The 23,537-nt window shown below is 33.1% G+C and overlaps 1 protein-coding gene across 5 annotated transcripts in view; it reads right to left on the reverse strand.

The window, feature by feature from the left end:
- The window catches only part of Lrp1b (LDL receptor related protein 1B), a 1,779,935-nt gene that overhangs the window by 1,177,722 nt on the left and 578,676 nt on the right, over positions 1–23,537 (reverse strand). For all 5 annotated transcript variants that reach the window (XM_078017329.1, XM_078017328.1, XM_078017330.1 and 2 more), the window contains exon 3: positions 733–870. In XM_078017329.1, coding sequence (XP_077873455.1) covers positions 733–870 — 138 coding nt within the window. The remainder of the gene's footprint in view (positions 1–732; positions 871–23,537) is intronic.

The raw sequence follows: 23,537 nt of genomic DNA on the forward strand, positions 1-23,537 counted from the left end.
CTGCAATTGAGAGTCCTGGTTTAGTTTCTTCACTTGTCCCATCTTGCAGTCTGACTCACTTGAGTGATCCTTTAATCCTGTTTTATTTCTGGGTCCTTACCTTGATCCTTGATGTTCTCCCATGCTCATACTTCTGGGTCTCATGTTCCATTCTCCCTGGTCCATCCCAACTTTTATTAGAATGTACCAGTTACGAGTGTTGTTTGAACTTTTGGATTTTAATTATTTCTCACTCATCAATACACAGGTAAATCTTACCACTGCAGAATTTAGATGCCAATTTTTAAAAAGACAGAAAATTACCAGAAAGTTAGTAAATTATCATGGGAATGGTACTCAGGCACATGTTTTCCAAGGATACATCTTTACATATTTTGTACCAGAATTGTGCCTTCAAATACTCTTTGTTTAAGCAAAGGTTCAGAGAAACGAATTTGTAACACTGTTCTATCAGTGTACTGTGACAAAGACTTCTTCTTTATATGAAGTACATAACTGTTTAAGGGCCTAACTTCAAAGTCCAAATATGTGTGTTTTGGCTGTGTTCTTTAATAGCACACAATAATTACATCTTTGAAATGCATATTAAGTGACTGGCAATGAAATTTATGCTTTCTCAATAATAGATGTAGTTATGGTTGAAAGAAAAGGCAGATTACAGGTTCCCTTTGAACTTTCATTACTATGCAAAATGTAATATTTCAGTTGTATTGTTCCAACAAGCAGACTTACCACGGCAGTGTATTCCTTCGTCATAACCATCTGAGCAATCCAGGACACCATTGCATAGTTGGGATAAATGCACACATTCGTTGGCACTACGGCAAGCAATGTGATTCAAGGGGCACTTGATTTCTACTTCCTCAGGACCTAAAAGAAATGTAAAAATGAATTATTAGTACTAATTTACAAAACTACAGAAAATACTACTGAAGTGCTGCTCTTATTCTAAGAAACATCTAAATTAGCCTGTGTGAATAAAAATCCAATTTTAAAAAGTTGCATAGGAAATGAGATATTGTACATTTTTTTATAATACATTAAAAATATAATATGCTTTTAAGGCATGGAAAAAGCATAGATTTAAAATCCGAGTGTTGGTTTTCTCCCTTACCCCTAAATTGAACAAAGTACTTAAACTCCTTGAATCTCCATTTCCTCAAGTACAAAATATGGATAACAGAAATTTCTTAGCAGGATTCTCATTAGAATTCAAGTGACATGAATAAAAAAGATTTATAGTTCAAACATCCCTAAAACAGAAATTCAAAATGTAAATGTTCCAATATGTGAAATGTTGGCATTCAATTAGAAAAGTCTATGCAAATATTCCAAAATCCAAAATTCTCCCAAATCTGAAACACTTTGGTTCCCAAGCATTCTGAGAGGTATATTCAATGTATAGTAGAAATTAATTGAAGTTGTATCAAAAGAAATTTACTTTATATGTAGCTAATCTTTAGAAAATGAAGAATATCTACTTATAAACTTCTTGATATGTAATTCTTTACTTAAAAAAAACTTTTTCTGTATCACTATAATCCACTAGAATTTGCTGAAGAGTTGATGATGAACAGGGCATATTTATTAAGTCTACCTGCTGGCAGTTAACTATTGTGTACACTGACTCCCTTAATTACAGATAAGCTTTTAAAAAAGAGCATGGTTCTTAAAGTTCATGAAATCTAGGTCTCTACCAAACATCTAAATTGTATGTTGTCTATTTGGATTTCCACTTTCTAATTTTCAACATCTAGCCATATCCTCAATAGGAACTCTCCAGTTCCTAATGTGATTTTGCTCTTCCAAATCCAGAGTGTAATAATATTGACATCATCACAATCATGTATCAATATTAAATTGATTATTGCAAATAACTAATTCTATGGCAAAATATGTTTGGGTTTTAATCATGCTCTACAATGCAAAGGGACATCAATTTATTTGATTTGGTAATAAACAGTATTCTCACTTCTAAAATGGGACTATCAGTTGAGCAGTTTTATAGGTACTTTATTGCAAATGGCTGGAGTTTTTGATTATAAAGCGTTGAGTGCTGTGAGATTCAGACTCAGTGTAGAATTCCATGTTATTCATGTTAAATGAACGCAGTATACCAGAATGGCTCATAGACCGGAGAGAGTTTCCTGGGTCCGAATTCTGACAACCCTATTTAGAAGTACCTTAGGCAAGGTGTCTACCATGTTTTTACTTCACAAGCTTTTGGTTAAAGTTGTCTTAAAAGCCTTTAGCTTGCTTGACAAGCACTAAATAAGTGTTTGCTGTTTTCACAGTTTTAAAGAACATTCTAGGAATGTTGCCTTTTGATAAGTACTTAAACCTTTCTATTCAGCTATAAGACCCTAAAGGGTAAAACATCTCAAAAACTATATGTTTTACTTTCACGATTTAGTTCAGACAAAATAATAATTATTTAAAAAGTCAATATAACACATTATAGCATATGCAAAATTATGAGAATTGCCAAAGACAGTGTTGTAAAATAATATAAAACGAACAAAAATTGCACATAAGCAAAACAAAAACAAAAGCCTGTAGTTACCAAAAGTAAACTATATTTTTGAAACATCATATAAATATGAATTTATGATATAAGTGATATTGTTTAATGATAAAACAGACTTCTCTAACCCTTTTATTTTGGGGGATATAAAAAATTTATGATGACACATCATTAGGTAAAGTATTATCACTAACAGATTTCTCTGTAATGTAATGTATATTTATATTTATATAATAACTGCTATATAAAGCTATTCATTTTGTCAAGAACTTGTCACCACAAATGTATAACTCATTTTAATGTAATAAGGTGTGGTATGTTGAGTATCAATATTTCTAAAAATTACATTTTTATGTATATGTATATGTACATATATTTCTATATAATTAAAGTATAAATACCCACACTTGAATTCAAATTACAGTAATAAAGGCAAATGAAACATTCTTTTCACTGAGTTTCCCACTATTTAGACTTATATTTGTAAGATCAATATCATTTAGAAATCAAATTAAAAAGCTGTAAACTGCTAGTGTCAATGGTTATAAAGTAGCTTCTGTTAAAATTAAATAGCTGATTCTCTTAAAAAAATTAAAACATGCATCCTGTATGATTGTCAAAGTGGTGTTTACGTAGGTTATATTTAGATCCCTTCAAAATTCCAACAATAACCTACAGAAAAAATACTTCAAAAACTTGGGGAATTTTAGCAAGAAAACAAAAATGACTTAGAAGTTCTTATAGACAGAAAGCTTGTGACATGTGTTAGATCAAATGAAAATATTCTTTTCCATTTTTAAGTCTGTGAGATAATTGATAAAGATGACAATGATAACAGAAGTGAAATACACACCTGGGGATCAGAAGAAAGACTCGGTCACCTATAAATGTTGACAAAAGGGTAAAATATTTGGATTGCTCATATGCAATATATAGAACTATTAGATTATTCCTAGCAGTCATATATAGGATAAAGAGAGAACAGAGCTTGGGAGAACTAAAGAAACCCGTGGTTTCAGTATAGACTAACTGGTATAGTCTTCCCCATCTCTGACTTATTTTTGTCTTGGTTTGTATTACTTCTAAGTAACCCACACAATAGCTAGACCATGGCTTCATGGACTGCACCTTAACTAGTCCTTCCCAATTGTTTATATGAAAGTGTAGTAACACAATGATAAAATTTGTCAGGCACACTGCAATATATGGAGATTATTTGTACAAGTTGCCACAAAACTTGAAAGTTAACCTCACAATTGAAGGAATCAATATCTCACACCCTTTGACCAGGACTAGTATACTTCAACTGGAAAATTACTAAAACCAATATTATTGTTGTTATTTCTATAAAGCGGGGATAGAGAGAGAGCTCAATCTGATAAGTACCAATGTCTTCCTCAACCCAAATCCTTCTAGAACCATACAACATGCATAGTGCTGTTGCTTTGAGGGATAACCCATCATTGATTGCCAATGATCATAGGTACAGTGCAGGAATATCAACCCACGTGGCTCCTTTATCCTACCCTCTCAATGGACAGAAAAGCCAGTCTAATCAATTCTGCTATTTGTCTGTGTGTCAAGCAGAAACATGTGATGATAGAGGCTAAATAAATTTCTGAAATCATGCCAACGCTGCAGAATATTATTCTTCTATGAAGACTGCAACAGACTCAGAACATTGTACAAGTGGAGATCATCACTGCCAGTGCCTAAATCTAATTTCACATGATCTAAGCAATATGACAATTTAAAATATAATGATTAAAAAAACTCTTCATCATTAGTGGGGCTTAAATTGTATCTACACATGAGAATAGTGTTTACACTTTAAATTATTTATATCCATTACCCAATTAGTTGAAATAGCTATATTTCTAAATACAAGCCTTCTAGGATAAGTCAAGGATAATGGGATTCATCGGTATCCTTTTGAAAGTTTAAATCATATTTTAAGTATAAAAATATTTTGTTCTGTTCAGTAATAAGAAATAAGAAAAGACATAGCCTCCCTAAATATATTTTCTGAATAATAGTAATTGACATAGTGCATTTCTTGGAAAAATAGTAATTTTTTCTCCCCACCATAGTGGCAAATACTGTCAAATATCTGCACTTGTCATATCATCGCATCTTAGCAGAAATAGCATCACTCCTTTTGTGTCAAAGTTAACCCCACCTTACACTGTAATCATATCCTATAGTCTGGGTCTTGTCTTGTCAAGAATAATCTCTTGGTTGTATTTTCCATTTATACCTTTCCAATGGTTTTAAGTCCTCTGCCCGCAGTGACATTCAATTTCCATAACCTCTATATAAGAATAAAGTCATTTTTGTTGATTGAACTTTCCCTTAAAAAGCATTACTTTTTTCTTACTCTAAAAATTAACTGCTTAGCTTCTTCAAAATACAACTCATCTGCTGCATCCCAGAGCCCTTCTCACCCTGCCTCCAACATTCTGCTGAGCTTGTTCCCTCCAAGTTCTCTGTAGTTGTGCTGACAATGAATTCAGAGGGACACAAAGCCTTTCAAAAAATGACCAGACTTCCTCTATCTTTGCAACATACACAAATCTTCTTTCCCATGATCCTCATAGTCTAGTCCTACACATTGTTATTGTTGACATTATTGTTTACAGAATTCCTTGCAAACACCTGGATGCATTTCATACACTCTCCTTCATAAACTTCCATCTGTCATCTGCCTGTGAAACACATAATCATCTTCAACATTATACTGTCATTACTGTTCCTACTAATTTTTACTAAGTTCCCCAAACTGTGCAGCCTATTGTAAATTTGTCCATGATTATTATTTGTAAGTATTTTTCTTTGATGTTAGACTATGATATAACACATCAGTGATTATTTCATCTTCATATTACATGCACCTAGCACACAGCCTAACATGCAATATGTGCCTGATATACAGTTTTTGAATGAATGGACAGTACATTTTAACTGTTACTAATTTCTCCTTCTCTCTTACACACTAGAACCTACCTTTTCCTATCAATAATGCATTCTCAGACCAAGTTCTATTTACCACTTTCCCCCATGATTGCTGTCAAAATTTACGATGGTTATTCATTGCTGGCCAAAACAAAATGAAATTCTATTGCCTGATTGCATCACCTAATTTAAATTTGATTATCATTATTTGCAACTAATTTTCAGTATTTATATCCTGCTTCACTCAGGGTCATCTTTCACCTTCCTAAAATATACCCATTTATTCTCACTTCTGGATTTTTCTTTATGCAATATAACATTTGGAAGGTAAATCTTCTCTTTTCTTCATCCAAAACACTCCTGCAAAGTCAAATTCAAACCCTAGACTTTTCTTGAAGTTTTCTTTATAAAACACAATGTACAAAGCATGAGAGATCAGAAGAACAAAGGGTTGGTCTGAATTTTTATCTGCTACTTAGTTTTATAAACTTGAATAAAGTACTTAACCTCACAGAAACTTGTTTTTCACATTTGAAAATAAAAATCCTAATATTGTCTACCTCATAAGATTTTCATAAGGAGAAAATGAAATCATAGTTGGGGTACACTATGTAAATTGGAATTCATTGTCCTGACTTTGCTCTATTAATTTGCATGGATATTGTCATATTTTAACTATTTTATGGCATGTATAATCTCTGTATAGTTTATTAACTATATCAGATATGTGGGCTTGCATATACTTTCCAAGGCTCAGGACCTTTTGTTTATTTTTTCTCTTCTACTTTACAATATTGGGTCCTCTAATCGGTTACTGGTTCACACAAAATCAAGTGAAAAAATGTTAAGTGAAGCTATCATAAAAAATATAAAATATTTTCAAGATTCAGAAGTTTAAAATGCAGTTTTGGTCTTCATCTGATTATACCTATCCATTCCCTTAGAAAATTTTTACTTTGATTATACTTTGAGGAATTATTTGAAACTGTTTTTAGTAAGGTCTAGTACTGACTGAAATATAATGAGAAGTATAGGGACTGTTTCTCTTGACAAGCCTACCCTATAATGTTTAGCTTTTGAAAATTTAATCCTGTGGAAAATTTTCCTTATTAAAGATCCTATGTTTCTAAGAATTTATGACAAGAGTTTTAAAAATTAACTTTGTAGAATTGTTTCAATACAAGTGTTCAATGTTATTATAACTAAGCTATATGTTAAGATTTCTGGAGAACCATTAACCTGATTGTAAGTGCTTAATCTTTTCTATTAAAATGATTTTTTTTCCTTTTAGGAATGCTTTTCACAAAAATATAGAGTTTTTGGACATATAACACACAAAGATCGTTAGTATTTAAAGAGAAAACTAATTCCTATTCAACCAAGTCTATGGAAGTGCAGCATTATAACAGCTATCTTAATTACCATAAATGTGATATCAAAATAATTACTGCAATCTAGGCCACTTACAAAATTCATAAAGTGTGTGAGCAGAATTATTTATTTCATGTATCTTGGGAAAGACAGGGTCTCACTGAGTTACTTAGGGCCTAAGTTGCTTTGAACTAGTAATCCTCCTGTCTCAGCCTCCAAAGCCACTGGGATTACAGGCATGTACGTACCATTGCACTTGGCTATTTCATGAGATCCTGGTCTTCATTTTTAAAACTATTTGTTTGTTTATTGAGGTGCTGGGGATCAAACCTAGAGCCTCAAACTTGCTAGGTGAATGCTATACCCCTGAGTACATTCTTCAAACCCCCCACAATTTACTTTTGCATGTAAGCTACTTTTCTCAACCAACTGATATTTTAATTCAAGTGGAAAAAAAGTAAAAGAAATTTACAGTTTGAAATAAAATTAAAATTGGATTTATGTGCTTTAACTTCTAAATAAAACAATATTAATTCATATCGTTTGTTAGATTAATCTATGTTATTATACTTGAGGGTACAGGAATATGAATGAGCTAAAGATTCATGTGTACTCAATGTAATAGTAACTCACTCAAATGAAACAATTTCTGTGTAAAACAGGTTTTGGTAATAGATTTTTGTGTTTATATATTTCAAATGGATGTTGTGAAGATTCAAGAACTGGAAGAGATGTAAAGGTGATTGATTTTGGCCAGCTGCACTACCCTTAAGCCATCTGTGACATCTGTCCTATTTTTCAGAGCCTTGGGGAAGAAGATTTTGCAGCCTTGATAACTTGTTCCAGGATCTAAAAATCCTTTCTCTTTAGTTCTTATTCTTTAGAAATCTCAGTGTAGGAATATTCCCTGCATCTAACATACAGGGCTTTATTTATGTGTTTAATATATAGAAAGCATGACTGTTCACCTAAGGAAGATTGTGCCATATTAGAGTAATTTTGCTATGACCAGAATAACTATTGTATGTACTATTATTACAAATAAATAAATAGCTAAATAAGATTTTTTTACTGAAGGCTTCTAGAGCACATCAGAAAGCACTATTATATTGAGCATCTTATATTTGTGTGTATTTGTTTATTTGAGTGTGTGTCTACTAACTTGAGAATATATCAAGTGATTTTATCAGTTTAATTGACTGTTGGCATCTGAATCTAACAAATATAGGATAAGCCATAACATTCTCCTTCACTGAAAGTATAAACACTTAGAATACAGACAAAATTAGCAAATAAAACATAGTGTACAGACATAGCCAAAATATAGCCCTTAATTATCCCCTTAAAAATAAGAAATGTCTCAGGTCTATGGTCTGCCTTGCTTTTTGACCTTCCAAATTAAGGGCACATAGACTGAAAATAAAGTAAATGAAGTCATTGTTCTATTAAGGATTGTCATTGCAACATTGCTTTCATGAAACTCAGTGCTAAACGAGGAGACTCAGCTTGGATGATTAAAAATCAGTGCTTATTTAGTGATTTTAGTATTCCTCTTTCCCTTCCATGCATTCTTTACATGATCCTGGATTGCTGGATTTTCACCTGCCACCTTCCCACATCTACTTTGTTAAAAACTCAAGGAATTCCTTTTCATCTCCTTTCACCTCTGTCAACCTTGGTTAAAAGGCACATGTATTTTTTTTTTTAAATCACTTTGACTCCTGCTCTTTGCTTGCCAACTTAAAAATCTAGGTTCTCTCTCACAGGCATTGTATTTGCATTACATAGGATTCTTATAGAAACAATGAATTTATTATGAACATCCCATTATAGGCCCTCTCTGAAAATGAATGAAATATTTTGTTTGAGAGAAGGAAATTTACTGATTGGTACTCATATCGCATTTATTGGTTAGCAGTTTTGCCAATTTGTAAAGTTGACCCTCAAGTCTCTGACTCTTTAAATAATCCACACATATTTAATCAATGAATAATTTTTTATAAGATGTTCTTCTCTCTTCAATTTTTAAAAATCTTACCAAGACCTCAAGAGGCAAAACACATGTTCAAGTCATAACCTAAAGCTCTATGTGAGCAAAGATTAACCCAATTTGCAGAGGAAATTGTTACATAAACAGAAGATGATCTATTTCATTTGGGAGTATCCTTCTTCTGAAATACTGAATAGAAGTCAAGTGTTTCATCTCAAATGCCAATGCTTTTTCCTCTTCTTTGGGGTTACTGTAGTTTAATCAGAAAATAGCAGTTTTGAAGTTCAAGCCAGTGTGGAAACCCTGCCCAATTAGAAGCAGAGATGCTCTCTATTAGGAAACATGTTGAAGGGTTAGTGCCAACAGGAAAAGATGGCCCAAATCAGAGTCTCATACGATTCTTAGGGAAAACGGTTCTTAGTGCTAAAAAAGGACATTGAGTAGGAACAGCCAACTAGCTGGTCCACATTTCAGATAGCTGAGAGTTGTTCTTTGACTCCTCTAAATATGTTAGAGATTGCTTCTGAGTCAAATGCTGTCACACAGAACATTGCTACTGGCTACTCTTAAGAGTGATTTAAAAGAAAAAATCTGGAAAGGAAAAGGATTATTTTCCCAGTCTCTTCCTCTGTAAGCTAAGTTAATAAAAGACACACCCAATTCTCCAGTAAAGGCCTAAAAATCTAAGGGTTGGATAATGTCAGGTAATCAGTGAAGGAAGGATCTCCCCGTGATATGTTGGCCAATTGATAATAGTCCAAGTAATATTCAATATATAAATCATTATCAAAGTCTCAGAAAAGCATGATTCAGTTAAAAAAAATAAGCAAAAAAGCCAAGAGTTGAAGGCTAAGAAACCAAACTAGTAGACACAACATTAGTACATTCTTATTCTCAGAGAAGAAAAATGAGGACTATGTTGAGTATCCAGAAGAAGCATCATTTTTTTTGGTCAAATTACCTCTTCAGTGTAATTTACACAGGAGGAAATCAACTCCTAAACTACTGAAGAACAAGTTTTTTATTTTACCGTTCTCATTCAAGATAGCATTTAACTATATATATATATATATATATATTTAACTATATAAGTTACATTAAGAAACTATCTTAATGACTTAAAAGAGATGTTGGATGTATGACCCATGTTCAAATGGCCTGGATTCACTCTGGTATATGTAAAGAACAGGTACAAAGATCTTTTCAGATTCCAATGTCATATTTATCACAGTAAAAGTTATTTATTTGGACCTGCTTATTCATTATTCTATTTGGGAAAAGTAAACCTGATATTTGCTTGAATTGAGTGGATAAGAAAAAAATGAAAGGAAAGAAGAAGAAATAAATATATGCCTTGTATCACTCCATCATATTTTAAAAAGGAATTTTATGCTGTTTGTGAAAACAAATACATAATTGTTTGAGAGATCTGATTAGCATATAAACAGTATTTCATTAAGAGGGATGGAACAACTATGGTGTGAGAAACAGTGATTTTTATGTATGTCAATTTATACTTCAGAGGAAGATAAAATGTTAAAAAGTCCAATTTGAAAGCCATAGAATGATGCAAACATTCTTAAATATAACAATAATGAATCAATGGTAGAATATTCATATTGTATATTTCAGACCATATGTGAAATGTTGATGAAAGATGTTCTTCAGAATTTAATTTTTATGTCATTCAAAACAACATTAACTCTGAAAATGATTTTATGATGTATTTTTAAAGAAAACAAACTGTTCCTTATTGCATTATGTAACAGTAGCATTATATTAATTATATAATTGCTGTGTATTAAGTACTTCCTATATTCCAGGCTCTGTGGTAAGCACATAATGTCCATTATCTTATTAAATCCACACAAGAACGTTAGGAGTTAGGTATTTAATTGCTATTGTATTGAAGAGAAAATTGAAGACTGTAGAGGTTAAATACCTTCTCCAAGGTTGCAAAGTAATAGTATTATTTGAGTTCAGATTTCATGCCTTTAAAGCCTGGTTTCTTTATTACTATATTATAGTGTGCTATAAATGGAAGGAGGGAGGGAAGGAGAGAGGGAGGGAGGGAGGGAGGGAGAGAGAGAGAGAGATTGATTCAAAGTTTAATTATTTATCCCTGACTGTATTTTCTATCTTCTTTGAGAATAAGACAACTGAATATTATTGGGGGAAATGGATTTCATCCAAATGCTTAATAAGAGATGAGATACACTGTGCAGGGTACAGATTCTATCTCCAGCCATAGGAAGGCAACTTAAGGGGAATCTTGGCCAGCAACCAATGATCCAATAAAATCTTGCTGTGGGAACATCACCAGTTCCAGGTGTCCAGAACTATTGTGAGGAGGGAGAGGGAGATGGGGACAGGAGATGGCAAATGAGCATCATGATAGGTTGGCTGACAGGCAAGTAGGTTGAGGGGTGCCAGGGTAGTCTTTTGCTCTGCCCACTTGTGTCTGAAGGAGCATGAGATTATTTGAGGGGTCCCATCAGGGTACTGGGTAGCAGCTGTGGAGAATCATGATAAAAGTGTTGCATATTGTATGAAACACTTTGGTCATACCACATATACCAGCTAAATATCAATTGTACTTGGAGGATTTATTTTGTCTATTTTCAGCAAATCCTAACTTGCAATTGTATTGTCTATTTTCAGCAAATTCTAACTAAATCCCACATGCTTTGCCTTGATGACAGAACACTTACACTGTGACCCTACGCTGTCCTACAAAGGCATGAATACAAACATTTTCAATATTGTGCATTGCTAACATAAAGCTCACTTTCTAATGATCAGCTAAGTACCTATAGCTGAGAAATCCTTCCTTTAATCTGTTGTTAAGTCTATCACCACCTGTTTGTTTCCCATTTGGTGGGCTATCCTCTGGGATCAAGTGGACTGGCCACATGACAGTTGCTACCTCTCCTTGGTAAAGTCCTGCTAGTTTTGCCATTTGGCACAGCCTCACTGTCTGGGTAGCTTGGCGGGTTGGAGCACAGCAGGAAGGATGCCAACATCACAGGTCCAAATAGCATATGGTACAATGATCTGCCTTTCTGTTTTGCAGTGCTAATTTTACCTCGTAACATCTGCCACAATGCATCCTCTTCATGCTAGAACTGACACATGGCAAATCAATATCTTTGAAGCAATACAAAACCCTAAGAGGAAGACCTGATAACACTTAGTAATCAATTACATATCAAAAAAGATGAAGCTTTAACTAGCTTGAGTTTGAGCTCAATGTGCTAACACTAAACATTCATCCAGATTCTCCCTTGGAGACCCTGCAAGAAATCACTACAGGGCCTTTGAGTGTGATCGTATAACTGCTTCAGTTCATTAAACAGCACATTGGCTCCCTTGTTTTAAACAGAGCTGAATGTCTCCAATTTATGTGAACAATTAAACAACTGCTAAATAAACAGTATCCAGTGAATAGTGAATCAGCAAAACAGGTTTTTCTTTCCTCATAAAAATCATCTACTAGCAATAGTCACTTTTCTCAAAATTTTATATGGCAATTACTCCTTTCATAGCATACTAGATATGGAGGTTTCTGTAGAGTTAAAGGAGAATATGGAATATTTCAAGATTCAAACTGAAACACATACACACACAATTATAAGATTTAATAGCAATACTGATATTGATTCAATAAATGGTACCCGAATGGCCTGGAAAAAAAATATCAACTAGAAATATCTATTATTTGGATACTTGAGAAGAATTTTTTCTATACATGGACAATTCTAATAATTTAAATATGTGAAAGACATCTAGAAAATGTCCTGGACTCAGGAAGAAAATATATCAATAACAACAAAAAAAGGAAATTTCTGGTAATCCATATTGGGGATTATGAAAAAGATGGAAAATAAATAAAACAGATTTATCAACCCTTTATAGATAAGCTTCTTTAATTCATCATTATTATTTTTAAGGGATTCCAAAGCTGGTCAACTTAATTCTGGTCTACAGTAAACTCTGTTGTAGCAAGATACTACTGAGTCTCACTTTTTTCCATTAAATCTTTTTTTTTTTTTTTGTCAGATAAATTTGAAAAGAATACCACTGACTTGCTTTTGTTTCATCTGCCTTTTATGACCCTTTCAAGCCCATGGTAATGAGTAGAAAAATAGTCAATGGGATCTGAAATAGGAGGAATAAGGAAAAGCAAAGTTCAGCAGAAATGTGTGGAACAGAAAAGAAGGTGTCGGGTAACAGAATTGGCAGTTTACATGTGGCCCTAAATTCATGACACAGCTTTTGAAAAGAGTTTATTCTGTACAAGTTTTAACAGGCACATGCAAGTGAAAATTTTCCAGAAAATGCAATGTTTTTATACTTTTAAATTGAATGCTGCCAGGTGCAGTGGCACATGCCTATAATCCTCCAGACTTGGGAGACTGAGGCAGGAGGATTACAAGTTCAAGATCAATCTCAGCAATCTATAGAGATCCCCAGCAAGAGAGTAAGACCTTATCTTTTAAAAAAATAAAATTAAAGATCTAAGAATAGCTGGGAACAGTGGCACACTCCTGTAATCCCAGCAGGTTGGGAGGCTGATGCAAGAGGATTGAGAGTTCAAAGCCAGCCTCAGCAAAATCAAGGCGCTAAGCAACTCAGTGAGACACTGTCTCTAAATAAAATATAAAAGAGGGCTGGGGATGTGGCTCAGTGGTCATGTGCCCCTGAATACAATCCCTGGTACCAAAATAATAAAAAATAAAAGGACTAGGAATGTAGATCAGAGATAGGATGTCCTTGGATAGCACTGAACAAAAATAAAAAAAAAACAAACAACAAAACAAAATGCTTATTCTATTTAATCTGAAAATAAATTTAACAATTTGGTTATCAATTTAATACCATTACTAGATGAGATTGATTGAAATCTCATTGAAAGCTTATCTTTGTTTTCTTAAGCATACACATACACATTCTAATTTGGTAAAATACAAAATAATATTTTGCTATAAGCAAATACACATTACACAAATAAAACAAAGAAGTTCTTTTCTGCAGCACTTTTCTTGTGGCTCTGTTTTTGTATTCATTATGGTATTATCAGATGAAGTTGATAAATGATAGCAATTAAGGTAAAATAGCACAGTATTGAAGATAGAAAGAGTACTCCATAGAATTTCTTTAAAGATGCCTTACTTATATGTAACATTGTCTTAGAAATGTTTTATTAGAGTGTTTTATTAAAAGTAAGTCATTTCAAATCTTCATCAAATATGAAACCTTAAAATTATCCTAGAATTGTATCAATCTTGATATTTAATGCTAGGATGCTTGAGATTATTCAATATTTCACCATTTTGCTACTGTGATCTGATTTTCATGGATTCTCTCTCACCTGAACATTTCCCCACATTTTTTTACTAAACTGTTGGTCAGTGCCACATTCATGAGTCATGCTGTATACTCTTACACAAGGCTTACCAAATTTTAATGTACATATGAATCACCTAGTGATCTTTGTAAAATAAAAATTTTGATACTGGAGATCTTGTTTGGAACTGAATTTCTGCTTTGCTATATACACTCCCAGCTGATGCCTTTGCTGCTACTGAACAGGCCACACTGAACATAAAAGCTCAAAAGCCTCCTAAAAACAGATTTAAAATCAAATGCCCATTTTCTGGAACTATGCTCTTTCAAATAGATTTCCTAAACAAATGGAGCATCTAGGTTCATTTGACCACACATTAAATACAAGATCACCTTTATAAAGACAAAATACATAATCTTTTCATGAAAATTGATATTTTGGCACAATTCAGAAAAGCTAATCTGCATCAACTTCTTATGAATTATTTTGTCTTTGGGACAGCATATGCATTCATACATAGGGATAAGTCTTGTTAAGTATTACACTGGAATTTTATCCAGTAAAAGAATAAATAAGAAAAAAATGCCAAGAATTACACAATGGAGAAACAGATATACAATATGAAGAATTAATTTTAAAAACACATGTGTTCAGTTTTTACTTTTATGAACCCCAGAACTGATAGCATGAAAGTAGAAATGAAGAATTTATGGTATGACATCAGATCTGAAAGCTTGGTTATAACAGTATTAGCCCCGTCTCAGTTTGCTGTATATTATGTATCAGGGATGAACAGCTTTCATAGCCATGAGTCAGAACTTGTGACCTAAGAAACACAGAGGTGGAAAACCAGCTTTCAACCTACCTGCAACTCCTTTTTTTGTCATATAAAAATACACACAACAAAAGGTATTCGTGCATAGAATTTTCCCTATTATTATTATTATCATTATCATCATTATTATTATTTTGCATACTACTTACATTTCCTCCCTCATTCTCTCAAAATTCACCTCTGGAAAGAGTTCATGTCTCCTACTTTCTTTAGGTTACCTGTCCTCTCTCTTCTGTTACTTGCAATCACACTTCTGACATTATATGTAGTTAACTGTGTGTTGTTAAGTGAGATCTAATCTGAATCCACCCAAAAGTACATCAAGTAGCAGTTTGCTATCTCAGTTTAGTGCTATGAGGTAACTTGGATGACCAATTAGGGAGAAAGGAATTCCGTCTTCTTACACATGTTGGTATAAAGCAAGGGCAAGAGGGAAGGTACAAGAGAGAGGTAGGTAATGAGAAGAATAAGTACTGCAGGGTAATTCCTGTTTATCCAAGCTTCCCTTTTTCATGAAATCATTTTTCAAGGAAAATGATTAAAGAATTGAATGGGTGCCCACTAAGCCTGAACTGTAGTAGAAATCTCCCAAACTCTGAAGAGAAATCTCAAAATGCTGAAGAAAGCAAAGCTTGATAAATATCAAATATCTTAAATTGACAATGAATAGTTAATCTACTTTTACAGTATTTAAATTCAATTTTAAAGTCAAGAAAATATCAAAATTTAGAAATAGAAAATTTAGGAGACAAAGTCTTTCTGAATCTTTTAAGAACTATTTCTAAAAATGAAAATAGCCAAAGTCAGTAGAAATATTGAAAGACTACATTAATATCTAAGTAATGTGACTTCTCAAAATTATATCCATAGTTACATGTATTTTGCTCTCATGAAATAAAAGGAAAAGCTAAATATCTTAGTAACCAAACATACCTATATAATGTTAATATCTGAGGGAAATATATTCTAAATTACAAAAAACCAAGGGTACAATTGACAAACCTAATAAAACAATACCATGAAATGGCTTAACTTGCTAACAAGAAATAGTAAAAAATAAAAATAAAAAAGAAAGAAAGAAAGAAAGAAAAAACAATTTTTTTTTTTTTGTAAAGATGCTGTTAGTCTGAAATGATCACCTTCATCGGTAGTACTCAGCAACTTGTTCTGTGTGCAAAGCTCTACTGAGGAATAAAAGTCCCAGACATTAAAAATCCATCATTTTCTGGGCCAAGATTTTAAGCAATATCATTCCATAGGCTACAATTCAGGACCTGTTTTCTTCAAGACATTTTTGATGTGAGTTTTAGGACACTGTCATTTTGAAATATAAATCCTCTTGCAAGTTTCCTACCTGGTAAAATAACTTTTCACAATGGTGTCCCTTTATATCCTTCACTATCTATTATGGCATCAGTGAAACTGCTGGGAAAATAAACTTTTATCAGAAATTCAAGTCCTTCAAAAACAGTCCAAATCATGGCCCAGCCCCCAACACCATTGAACAAAAGAGCTGTTCCTGGCTGGCATTTACAGCAACTGCATAATGGCTCATATCATTTTAGTCATTCCAGGGAGATCATCATGGAAAGAAGCTACCTCTCTATATCTAAGTAGGACCATTTTCACAGTATGTGGCTCATCTCTGCTATAGATTCTCTATGTGATGTATGCGTTTGAGTAGGAACCACTTTATATGTTTTTGTTGTCGCTATATCTAAAATTTAGTTATAGCTTCTGAAGTTGGCCTTGGCTTCAGTAGGCAAATACCAACATTCAACCTGGTCCTTCCAGACTCACATCTCTTCAGACCCTGAGCAAAACAGTCATCACATAAATAGGTTTCATTTCCAACTATGCCTTCCCTCATGGATTCATATCTCTATTTGTGTTTGAAAACCTAGAGAAGACAATGTATTGTTCAGTGCATAAAAAAAGGCTTTCCCTTGATAATGATCTAGCTAATATTTATTGAATGGTGCCCATGTACCAGGCAGTGTCGTAAACTACTCAGAATTATTTACTAACTCAGTCTTTTTAAAAATTATATGAGACACACATTCCTATTTTATAGGTGGAGAAAATATCTAGATTTTTAAATATTCAAAGTCAACCTATTATTTTTTGGTGTAAGGAGTCAAACCCAGATATTTTTGCATCAGAATCCATACAATTACCCACTATGATCTGCTGCTTGTGAAATTAACTATATGGAAGAACAGATTTTTTTCCTGCCTGTATTACTTATCACTCTTCATTGTTTATATTACTCTTAGAGGATTCTTTTCACGTTGTATCCTCCTTAGAATTTTTGTTTTTGTTGCATTTGTTTTGTTTACTTTGCTTTGTTTTTATTATCTCCTCATCAGAAGTTCTTAATGTTACTGTGAAGAAAAGTCAGAGTCGACTCTGTACAACATGTCATGATCATTGATAATTTAAATAATAACTCTGCTGTCACATTTTAAAAATGAGTAAAGATTGGGAATTTAGTTTACGTACGAGATTAAAAATAATTTAAGGTTTAATAATTGACAGAAAAAAATTAACAAAGAGTAATATTAAAAACTGCAATTTGAAATAAATATATAAAATTTGTTTTGACATTTAGATGAAAATTTTAAAGACATGTTTGAGGTATTTTTTTTTATTACTCAGCAAGATAAAGTTACTTCTGTTTTTCAGACTTGTTTTTGAATTAAAGGGATTAAAAGTATACAGCACCCCCCCAAAAAAAAGCACTTTAACGAAAGGACAATTTTGAGGTGAAGGCAATTGAGAAACAGCAGGTGTCGGAGGAACTCTCTGCCTTCCCCCCTTTCTGCCTAACAGTAAGGCATTTTGTGAAGATGTCCATGCTTTTCTCTTCCATTTTTGTCTTCTATACCATGAAGAGGAGTAGGACTCTTCATCACCAGAGAAAACTCCCTGGAGAGGGTACCTCCTTGAGTCTGAATGCAAATCTTATTAAAATAACTCTTAACAAATTCTCCACAGAGGTTGGCTACATTACCTGGTCTGCTCTGTCACCTCTGGAAAAAACACATCCCCTCTGACTTGTCTTGTCACTTCTCCACAACTTATCACCTTTATTAAAATGACAAAGAACCTTCAAGTCTAACTACCTCCATGGATTTTCACTTTTCTGTGATGTTCCTGTGTGCACACGAAATAAACCTTTGTCCTGTTAATCTGTCTCATATATTGTTATTGTTATTTTTTTTTATTAATAGGCCCCAGCCACTCAAGATAAAAGAGTAGAATTAAAGTTTTTTTTTCCTTTTCTACCTAGTATTAGATATCGTATTATTAAAAAAATATATATTTCTCATAGAAAGGAAATAAAGTAGCCGGTATCTGGGATTTGTACTGTAAATCGATGGTAGGAAAATTGAGAAAGATTTGCCCAGGGAAATGAACTATAGAACGAAGATTATAGTCAGATGAAAGCATATGAAAGATTCACAATGGAAGAGGAATTAGGCAGCAGTTCCTCTCGACTTTAAAAATAAAGCCTTTTTTGATTAATATGAGAAAAGATTGGATGACAACTAAATAAATAAAACAAGGGTATAGACTGTCTCTAGAGGCAATGAACTTATTATTTCTAGACAAACTTAGACAGAGGGTATCTTTTCTTTTGGGACAGTCTGAAGGCAAATCCTCTATTGACTTTCACCATAGATAATTGCTACAGTTCCTTCCCAAAACAGGGTTCAGAGGGCCTTGGTTGGTTTTTGTTTGTTTTGTTTTTCTGCATCCCTTGGTTTTTACATTGTTTGGCTTTGCATTGCCACTTTTTTTCATTTTCTGTAGGTGATATATAAAATATTTTATTATTGTTTTGAAAAGCATAGACAGAGGTTTATTAAGGGGAGTAAATACAGATTCAAGAGAGAATGGGGCAATCTCAAGAGAGAGAGGCCTTGTGGGTAAAGCAAAGAGTCCACATTCAAGGGAGAATATGGGCCATCTCCAGAGAGAGTCCAAAATAAAACATTCAGTTACTGAGTAAAAAGCAGTCCTTCATTTTCAAACAAGAATGAAAACATGTTTCTTGATAAATCCCTTATTTGTCTTCTTGCAAAACTGGCCAATATTGATGACAATCAACTTAATGCTTTTCTTTATCTATAGAGATATATTCCTTTCACACTCAAAAAAAAAAAAAACAACAAAAACAAAACAAGAAAAATACAACTAAACAACAATTCTCTTTGAGTTTAACAAATTATGCAAACTTCATAAATTTTATTATATCCATTTAATTTTCAACTATAGTGCATTGATAAGTTCAGGGTAGAAAAGTATGTGTGTTTGCTGTAACTTGGTAATATAAATATCTTAAAATCCTAAAGTCCCATATAAAAGAAGTAGAGGATTAAAGTTTAAAAATTTTTCCTTTGTGAATTCTGAGTGCTTAAGAAAAGAAATCATAATCTGCTACATGAAATAAAAGTGAAGTGCCCTGTCAACAGCTTCCAGTGTCCAGGCAAGTCATGACCCATCATTCTGGCTTATAATAAAGTGCTACACTATAATTAAGTCATTTTGTCCTTGAATTTAATGACCTATACAAATTAATTGGAGAAGGGAAGTCACAAATTAAAAAAAAAAAACTGTTGTTGAAGTCATTGTCCTGGTAACTTTGGTTTTCTGTAAAGTTAGCCTTGAAATTAATGGCATGCTGCTCTACAGGAATGAAAGGATGCACTGTAATTAACAACCATATGGGATATATTCATGATGAAGTTCCAGCAAAGATCTAATATATATATATATATGTTTGTTCAGAGTGACATACATAAAAAGCTACAACTTTAAAATAACTCTGATTTACCTGCAACATATCCTCAGGCTTATGGTTTATTAAAAATAGCAGCAGACCTGGAGTCAGATGCTCATGCTTAACTCTGGTATTATCCAACTGCATGATTCTGAGAAAATCATTTAAGCAACCTATGTCTCCTTCTACCATCTGTCAAACGTTGGGAGTGGTGGGTTTTGCAGACAGAGGTACCAGCCTAATCTCACAGTCTAACCTCATAGTCTACCCTAACTGTGAGGATAACATGGAATAACAGATGTATAATATTTTTCAATATTTTAACGCCCCCAAACAAATGTAAGGTTTAATTATTTTAGTTAAATAGTAGAGCTGCCTAGCTGAAAAATTCACTTCAAAATATTCTATATCTTTGTAAAATAAAATATCTATTTTAGGATTTTTTCCCTTATAATCTATAAGAGTCAATAACTTTCAAAAGCAATTGAATGGAGAGGTAAGGACATATTTTTATTATTCTGTCCAAGAGGAAGACAAGTAATTTAGTTGTATTTGATATAATTAGACTGATATTCCAATATCCTAACCACCTAGAATTAATAAGTGGACTCCCAAATTTTAGGGATTTGTTTTTTCATAAATATCTATGACTTAATCTCTCATATTTTTCCATTAAAAATTCTAGCATGATTGAAACATAACAAAATTACTTGATTTAAAAGAAAATATCTCATAGCAATTTATACATTCCTTGTTAAATAATTGTTCACTAAAGTAATACTAAGAAAAAATTAGTCTATAAGAAAAAACTTTAGTAGCCTTGCTTAAAAAACAGGATAAGTAGGACATAGGAGATTCAAAGTGATGAATCTTATAATTATTCTCAACTTACTGTGAAAATCAACTTTTAAATCTTTAGAATTATTCTGTACCTTATTGGTGTGATGTAATCTAATGTAAACTAATCTCACTAATGATTTTCTTTGACTCGAATATTTGGGTGCTGTTTTAGTCAGCTTTCTTGGTGCTGCAACTAAAATACCCAACCAGAACAATTATAGAGGAAGAAAAGTTTGTTTCAGGGCTCATGGTTTCAGAGATCTCAATCCATATACAGCAGTCTCCATTCCTCAGGAATTGAGGTGAGGCAGAAGATCATGGCAGGAGAGTGTGACAGAGGGAAGCAACTCACATGGTGATCAGTGACCAGAGAGAGGTTCCACTCACCAGATACAAAATATATACCCCAGAGCCACACCCCACAATGAGGCACTTCCTTCAGCAACACCCCACCTGCCTCCAGTTACCACTCAGTTAATTATGGCAGAGATTAATTCACTGATTAAGTTAAGGCTATCACCCAGTCATTTCTCCTCCAAACCTTCTTGCATTGTCTCACATATGAGCTTTTGGGGGACACCTCCTATCCAGACCATAAAAGATGCATAAAGAAGAATTGTAATTGTGGCTTTTATCTCAAAAAACAAAATTAATTATGGCTTTTATCTCAAAGAGAACAAAATTATATAAACAAAATTTATAATAGAAAAAATGTGTGTGTGTGTGTGTGTGTGTGTGTGTGTGTGTATTTCCTCTAGTCAGTAAAAGTAAACCTGGACAAAATTGATAAATGAATTTCCTAACTACTTTGGATATTCAGTTTCCAATCATTGGGAACATAAGAAATCTCAGATTTATCTATTGATAGCCAAGTTCAGCTTAAATTCTGATATGCAATTGATAGCTAAAATAAAAATAATTCACTTATGCCTAAAAACTATATACAACTATAGTTGTCAATAGAATTTACTGGAAGCAAACAGTATAATACAGGCTTTATCCATAATTAAATTATTTTCCTATTGATGTTACTTACACAGTGCAGAAAACCACTCCGTCTCTCAGACAACACCCATACTTACAAAGTACAACCCCTACCTCCTGCCTTTTCTAAAATATAACATCCTGAAACTTCCTAACAACATAATAAGAACGAATTCTTTCATTTGCATTTTTCCCTCCCAGGAACATGGAAAGTTGGAGAACTAGACACCTCAAAGGGCATAAGAAGCAAAGTTTTGGAAAGAGAAGTAATAAGCAAAACAGTACTCCACATATTTAGGCATTTAGGCAGGTCTTAACACTAAATAGTTTATTCTATGTATACACAGAATAAATAAGAATTTTATTTTTTTTTTTATAAACCTATTAGCTCCAAAAGCCACCTTGGAGACAATTTAAGGTACTGGATTTCTGCCAACTCAAAATAGCATCTAATAAATTAATAATAGTTGTGGTGACTGATAGGACCAAAAGAATTCAATTGTGTGATAAATACCTTCTGGGTCCTGGCAAATTCATATTTATTATAGATGGATTCCCCAGAAGCCTCATATTAATTAAGGTTACTTCAAAAAAATGAATTGGTACTGCAGTCCTTAAAGACTGTAAGTTCCTCAAGGGCAGGGATGGCATCTTAATCATTTTGGATCACTAGTGTTTAGCACAGGGATAGAAAATATTAAGTGATCTTTAAATATTAACAAATGAATTCAGTAAATTGTTACTCAGTATATAATTGATTTATAACTGGCTTATAATCCTACTAAAAGTAAGGGATAAGAGAAATGACTACATAAAATGAGACCTACACATTAATTGGTAAAATCACTTATGTATAGAAATAACTCACACTGTCAGTTTGAACGTGGGAATTCCAATCAAGGGACAAACCCATTAAAACTTTAAATCAGTAACTAAGCCATTGTTTGCAAAAAAACATTGTCACTAGATGGAAGGTGGTTAGCAAGGAATCTACCAAAGGGATAGCCAAGAAGCAAGAATCTGCTGATGCAATCACCAGTAAATCCAGAACACCATGGATCATGTGGCGGCATTGTATTCTAACAGTTCAGAAGGATGCTGTAAACCTGTGCTTTCTATTATATAGCTACTAGCCACATGTGGCTAAATTAAAACTAACAAGATTTAATTTTAAGTAATATTAAATAAAGATTTAGTTTTTCAGTCTCATTAGCCACTTTTCAAATGATCACTAGCCAAATATCTCTGTTGTCCAATCACTGAACAGACAATGTAGGATCAGGACACTTGGTTCATTGCAGAAATTATTATTACATAATACTGTATCAGATTGAAGGTTTAAGCTTGCCAGAATTAGTAACACATTTTTGAATGATAGAATTATTATCGCCATGTTTGAGTCTCCCCAATAATTCAAATCAACTAATCACAATTATACTAATGCAGCAGAGCCACACCTCTTAGAGTTTGTCAAGACTCCAGTAGCTATCATGTGTCCATTTGTCTCACTTAAGCACTCATATTTCTCCCTAGAACCATTCTACATATAACCTATGCATGTATTGAGAGGCAAATATTTTTATGTTCCATATAAGTCTTTTTTAATTTTTTTATCCTGATGCCATGCTAGGCCTCTAGGCCTATGACTTCTTCTCAGAGGGACTAAAGTATTTTAAGACCTGCTTAACTCAAATATACCTCTGACATACAGCAATACATTGCTATAGTAGTGAGTATACTTGTCTACTATAGTATGTATGAAAACCATATAATACAAAGTTGATATCATACCTGTGAAACATTTATATGAAGCTGTGAACTGAAATTTACTAATAGAAAAATATTTCAGTAGGCCTTTTATCTTTATAATGTAAGCCACTGATGCTACTCACCATATGACCATATTAT

Source organism: Ictidomys tridecemlineatus, chromosome 7 (assembly GCF_052094955.1).
Source record: "Ictidomys tridecemlineatus isolate mIctTri1 chromosome 7, mIctTri1.hap1, whole genome shotgun sequence".
NCBI classification, from domain to species: domain Eukaryota; kingdom Metazoa; phylum Chordata; class Mammalia; order Rodentia; family Sciuridae; genus Ictidomys; species Ictidomys tridecemlineatus.